The sequence below is a fragment of the Pocillopora damicornis genome, chromosome 6, assembly GCF_964200805.1.
Source record: "Pocillopora damicornis chromosome 6, jaPocDami1.2, whole genome shotgun sequence".
Taxonomy (NCBI): domain Eukaryota; kingdom Metazoa; phylum Cnidaria; class Anthozoa; order Scleractinia; family Pocilloporidae; genus Pocillopora; species Pocillopora damicornis.
The window spans coordinates 12,324,390-12,331,258 of NC_142675.1; the positions used below are offsets into that span (position 1 = coordinate 12,324,390).

Genomic DNA, 6,869 nt, shown 5'->3' on the forward strand with positions numbered 1-6,869 from the left:
TACACAATCACTCAACTCTCTTCTAGGGACCATTTATTGTAAACTTGCTATATTTTTACACAATGATACAGATGATGTAGGTCCGCCATCTCAATTTTTTCATTTCTGTCTGAATTTAGTTTTGAATTTGGACAATTTGCAGATTTCAATTTTCTCACAAGCAACCACCTCAGTTGGGAAATTGGCAAGAGGGTTTGAAGACTGTGAACATATATATGTATAACATTTATCATTAATAGGATCATTATTTAACAATTATCAAGCAGCCTGCATTTAAGTTATTATGGGAAGTGAATTTTTATAGAGTATTAAATTAAATTAATTAAATTATTAATTAAACTTTTTTAAGGGTAAAAGTTTTGCTGCTTTTTGGCATTAGAGAGAAAAAAATGTAGAAAGTGAAATAATAGTGCAAGACTCAAAGGCTCAAAAACATGATTGTTATCAGGATCCATCGTGGACTGTGAATAAATTGTACCACGAACATCACTGTGCATCAATAAACTTATTGAGAATGATTAAAAGAGTGCTTATCCTGTCTGGCAGAGGGAAATGGGACAAAATTCTTTTAGAACATTCAGTATGGTTGAGTCTGGGACTGAACTTTTCAACTGTTTTCCTAAAAACAACATGTATGAAGCTACTGTTTCAAAAAATGCTCTGACACCTACGTGTAGCTGTAAGTATCGGCAAAGTTAATAACTATCTAGCTCTTTGTTTACTTTTCTTACAGAAGAAACGGGTGAAGAATATCTTCGAAAATCAAATCGCATAACAAAACCTCTATTTTATAAACAGCTGGCTTTAAATGGCATAAAAGTACTCAGTCAGTTGGTTTTTTTTATCATTACTTCATACAACTGTGGCGTTCAGAGCGGGATTCCATCAATCTAAATAAATGGAATTCTTTTTTTTAGTGAATAGTTCCAATACATAGATATTAAGACGTGTGGACTAATTTCACTAAGGCTGCCTACCTTTCACAATAAAGCTTTGTAGGGAACCCGAGGCACAATATTCTAGAACGAGCACGCTTGCTGTACTTCATATGTTAAGGAATAAATAAAGATTATATAATGACAGTGAAAGCGAAAATTTTGATAACATTTCACGTCAAACGGAAGTTACTGAAAATGAACAGTCTTTGAACCAAAATTAGAAATACAAATTGACTTCTCCAACATATGGACATAGAGATTAAGCCCCTAAACAGTTATGGCAAAGCACTCCAGCAGCCAATCAAACAATGACGATCTGTGCTCGACTACACTAGTAAATCCTCGACGTTTGCATACAACTGCTTGTCGTACATTTTCATGTTGATCAGCCTCTGCATAGAAAAAAAGGGAGGGGAAATGTGAAAATGGATGGTTTCCACGTTTAAGTCATGAGAAGTAATCAAAATAAGCTCAGAATATTAGAAGCAGGGAAAGTATTCTATTGACAACTGTACATCTTAGATATGATGTTTCACTTCAACTTTACCGTGAATTTTTTCATTTATCCAGTCCTTTTTTATTCAACCAGCATAAACGGTTGTCATCCGAAATATTTGATGAGCTTATTTCACGAGACGCAATGAAGAATAACATCCGGAGAGATAATTTTCAACAATTCCTGTCGTAGAACCTCAATGACGCAACAGAAAAGAAGCCAGTATTATACCAATAAGTGGAGATTAATGGAAGCTCTTCTGACATCTGAATAAATCATTGTCAATTTGGAGAGTGCTCGCAGCTAAGCTTTCATTCTCTCTTACATGAAAGGAAAGTCATAGGTGTTATGCTCATAACAATTCTCACCTTGTGCACGGTTTCCATGTCTTTAAGCTGGTCTCTTAAATCATTGAATGTTGGTCTTACATCCGGGTCATTTTGCCAGCAGCTCATCATGATCTGGTACCTGAAATTGATACACCTTTATTTAGACCGCCATTTTATGGAGGACAGGCGCCCCGGATTCTGATGGATTAAGCAGCTAAAAGGAAAGTAAGCTTACAACTTATCATCCACGTGTTGTGGTTTAGACATTCTGTATCCCTGCTGAAGTAAGTTTGCAATTTTTCTTCCATCCATTCGTGGATAAGGCGAACCGCCTGAAAAAAAAAAATTACTTGTGAATCATACTGTACTTGAAAACAAACTTCGACGTTGTACCACCTGTTCCATTAGGCGGAGAATGGATTCACGTAGAAAAGATCGACCGGTTTGCCCATATCCATCCAAATAGGTTAATTTAGTAATATTACCCGAGTTCATAACATAAATCGGCTGCTGTAAAGGTTTTTAAAGATGACGTTTCGAAAGTTAGCTTTGAAAATCTTTACGGAGGCCAATTTACGTTATCAAATCATTTGATAATACTAAATCACCCTTTTAGACTCTCCCACCGACGCAGCACCAAAGACTTTTTAGAAAACCTGCACCCTCTGTCCGTCTAAATAGATTGTAATGATTAATTTCACAAAATAACTTGGAATTCTTTAATAAAACAATCTATAATTAAACCAACATCAAAGAGTTAACAAATTCCACAAGTAGTTACCTATGGTGAAAATCTCGTAAAGGACAACTCCATAGCTCCATCTGCGAAGAGGCGAAGCAAACATACGTAAGGTAGATAATTAGAGACATGACACAACTGCGATGTTATTTTTGACAAATCAGGCAATTTCTAGCCTAAACTTTATTGTTCAAGAGAAATCATTGCTAAGGAAAATGATGAGATGTACTTACACGTCACTTTTGGTGGTATATTTACCATACAACAAGGCCTCATAAGCTGTCCATTTCACTGGAAGACGACCCTAAAGATTTCAGCAGAAGTTAGTGTTATACTCGTAAGTGTATAGAGAATTTATCACCACAAGGATTGTGGAGAATAATTATACTGAATATCATGTAACCGAATACCCTCTCATCTTTGTATAACCTTTGTTTTTCTTTCATAAATATTTTCCTGCTGCACATCTCTGGCCATCCCAAAATCTGTTACTTTACATGTTTCATTTCTTCCTACCAACACATTACGGGCTGCAAGGTCTCGGTGGATGATCTAGAAAAGAAGTGATACAGAAGTGAAAATAAGTAAACAGGGGAAAAAGAACTGGAAAAAGGTTCAGATAGCAAAATAGAAATATCTAGCAAACATAATGTCATGCATGTTCCTAATTTTCTCGTTGGTAAAAAATGTAAGTTATCATTACGACGTTTGCGGTGGGGAAAATAACTTCTTTGTTAATTAAAAACGTAGACATTTCGCGGAACGGTCTCATTAAGATGTTGAGAGAATCCCGTGGTGTGAGCAGTTTTTGGAACCCACTCCTCCTCTGTTTTGGTACTAAATTGATATCGCTCGTGTTTATGCTGAACATGTTAAAATAAGCCCAACGTCCCTGTTTATAACTACACAAGACAAACCTGGAAAGCTTTATTTCGATCATCTTTGAAGTAGTAAATGAAAATCAACAACCGAAAATGACATGAGAGGAAACGAAAATTTAGTTTAAGTCGAGGATAAGGTAACCTGCGATGATGCGCAACGATCACGGCTGAACCTAACTTAAGAAAAGAAAAGAAATAATTGATAACGTTGGGCTTTAAGCATACGTTTGCACCTCTCAGGCATAAACATTTAAAGAAATTAAATTGTATCAAAAAATGATTCCACCAAGACGGTACGCCTCACAAGGATATATTATAACTAAATTTTGACTGTTGTTTGTTTTCTTGTTCTTTTTTTGTTCAACTCACAAATTTTGAAGACAAGTAACTCATTCCATCGGCAATTTGCCAAGCAAATTTCACCAGCTCTTGTGACGTCAGATTTGTTTGCGGTTTGATATCCGGGTCTTTGTAGTAAGTGTCATTTAATCCACGGCTCTTTCTCAGGTAACCCAGCAGATCCCCAAAAGGCACATATTCAATCAAAACCAACAACGGTTCTGAAGAAATTAAGCATGCTAAATGAAAAAAGACGCGGTCACTATGCTTTAAGGATTAAGAAAAACGGCTTGAAAATTAAGTTACGGTCTCGTAAGAGGGTATGCACCAATCATAGCCTATCAGCAAGCGATATGACTTGTACAGCAGACTGGTCAGTTAAGTCACAAACATTGTCTCTACTTGGTCGATTACTCTTTGTGAACCCAGAAAAAAAAAAATCAGAGAAAAATTAGTGTGGTCAACTATGCTTACAGACTTTTTGTACTCGGATGTATTCCGATAGAGTGGCTCAGCACCAAAAGAGCTGTCCCAAAAACCTGAGTGAAGTTTATTTCTGACTTGGTAGTCTTACGGAGTTACTTGTAACGAAAATGCTTACGAAAAATAAAACCGCCACAACCAAAGCATACCTGACTCAGTAACACATCCCAGAAGTTTGATCACGTAAGGATGTGGTTTCAGCTGTTTCATTGTCTCAAGTTCTTTCATCAAATCTCTCTTGTCAGATTCAGTAGCATTAGCTACAGAGTTAAAAGTAGAGAGGAAATTAGTAACGGAAATGACATGCAAAGTGTCGGAGTAACAACAAGAGTTCTGAAAACTTCAGTTCTTCTTTTTCCAGTTTTATTTCCGGAATGACTGTCAGCTAAAACTGCCATTACATTTAATCAAAATCATGAAAACCTAAAAAAACAGAAAAAAGTGTTTTTGGAAATAGTGTTAGTGCTCACATTTAAGCATCTTTATAGCCACTGTGGTCATTCCAGGCATCCCACGAAGTCCCACAGCTGTTCCTTTAGCAACTTGACCAAAAGCACCTTTACCAATGACTTTTTCTATAGTAACGTTATGTCTTGGAACTTCCCAAGAGCGTGTTAATGGATGAAGAGGCGCGTAAGCATCATCTGGACCATCACTTTGTGCTTTCCTATTATCTTTGTCGGCTTCTAAAAGATCCATGTATTCCGCAGGAGGCTGAGTGAGTTTGCTTGAATCGGGTAGACTTGGTTCGATATCTTCTAAACCTATTTCATTCTATTAAATTATTATAACAGTTAAGGTATACACAAGTAACTGTAATAAGTCTCGATAAAAAGTCGTACCGGACGATAAAAACAGTTTACCCATTTGCGTGAGACAAACGCTTATGTTCTTTCTCTATTATCATTAAGAGTAACATGCACTTTGTTCCCTGCAGGCTATTGGAACTTTTAAGGTTTATGGCATATTCCCCAAAACTACAACCTACAACATGACCATTGCCCATGGTTAATGGAATTACACGGCCATGAAAGCAAAAGCAAATATGTAAAGAGGAACGATCAACCTGGTGCAGATCTGTTGGTTATCGAGTAACTTGGTAAAGGACTTAATCCCACGACAGACGTCCTATCGAGTGAAACTTCCTCCTCTATTTTATTGTATCTGTCACCCATTTAATTTGCGGTTTTAGTCAAATTCCTGCCTTTTTTTCTCTTTAACTTGTTGAAATTGTTTATTTTCCCGGAGGGAACAGAAGTAAAGTTACATCGACATGACGTTAATGTCTTAGCTGTAACTTACGTCGTAAACACCTCTTTTATCTTCATAGGTCCTATAATTGAGAAAGCATAAAAAAATTTATAAACAGCCGACAATTTTTTGGTTTTAGCGACATTTTATGTTAAGATAATATCATGTATTGTGTGTTATATTGACAGAATCCAAGTAGCAGCAAATTCTTACCTCTGTTTCCCAGCTGCGTCTAGAAAAAGGGAAAAGAAAAACAGACGGTGATATGGACGTGAGTCAAATATTTCCTCTTTTGTTTGATGTATCTCGTCGCCCCAACCTCTTAACATGAATAATGCATTGTTACTTACCTCTCCTGTGTAGCCAAATTATATAAGTTATTAGAAGAAGGATTATGAAGGCAAGAACCCCAATTATGGCTTTTAACAAGACGTCGTTACAAGGGCAGTTACATTCCTCAGGACCTAAATGGATTAAAGGATACATTTTAGAAAGGTTAAGGAGGTAATATACTGATCCTGTTCGATACACCGCTCTAATTACATGGGTTAGGCCTGTAACCGTTAAAAAGGTAAACTCTTATTGACTAGGTACTGGTAAATATTAGGGCGTTCTCTCCCTATGAAATCTGGAAAAAACAAATTTTGTTTAATAAAATAAAAACAACAACGTTTTGAAAATGTCATCTCAAACTTGGCCCAGACTTTGCCTGTTTCTCAAAGAAATGGTTCCTCAGAGAAAATCGATTCGGAATACAAATAGAAAAAGTCCATCTTTTTCAAAAGAGTGATACATGTAAACACTTTTGGAAAGTTCGAAAGACCATTCAAACCCGTTTGTCATATTTACCTTGCGTTGTACTTTCCAAGCCATCTGTGGGTATCAAAACTTGTTTTATTGAGTCTTGATCGACTTTAAAAACTCCGAATTTGTCTTTCCTTGCAGCATCCGACAGGAAAGTCAAAACATTGCTCACGATAACACTTTGATTGAACCTCATCATGAAGTAAAGAACGACACTGCCACACCTAGGTAGGGGGGAGGGGTGAGGAGAAAGAGCACCATTACACATTAAATATATTTGTACTTTGGTGACTTTTAAGCGTTAAAATACATTATGATTTAGCCAAAGAAGTATTTTTGATGTGATAAACTAAGCTGAATAAAAAACTAGTTATATTTGATGTCGTTCTGTTGAAGACTACACTGTTCATTATTGCTTAAGTAAGACTTGCGAGAGCGGAAAAACCAGCTTAAATGCTGAAGTCGCCCCCCCCCCCCCCTTAGAACAAATATTCATATTAGATGGCTCTCGTTGGCTCAATGTGAGATGCAAACTGTACTGTACCTGGTGTTTAAAGCGTTGGCGGATGAGCAGCCAAACCTAAGGGCAACTTGACAAGCCTTAAAGGA

The 6,869-nt window shown here is 36.7% G+C and overlaps 1 protein-coding gene across 1 annotated transcript; it reads right to left on the minus strand.

The window, feature by feature from the left end:
• Nucleotides 1-1,264: 1,264 nt before the first annotated feature.
• LOC149044019 (tyrosine kinase receptor Cad96Ca-like) lies at nt 1,265-4,973 on the minus strand. The gene is made up of 9 exons (XM_089209181.1): nt 4,676-4,973; nt 4,355-4,465; nt 3,753-3,943; nt 2,932-3,054; nt 2,736-2,806; nt 2,545-2,585; nt 1,999-2,095; nt 1,803-1,902; nt 1,265-1,330 (listed from the first exon to the last, which is right to left on the minus strand). The coding sequence occupies exons 1-9, from the start codon at nt 4,902-4,904 to the stop codon at nt 1,265-1,267; spliced, it is 1,029 nt and encodes a 342-aa protein (XP_089065307.1). The 5' UTR covers nt 4,905-4,973.
• Between the last annotated feature and the right edge of the window lie 1,896 nt (nt 4,974-6,869).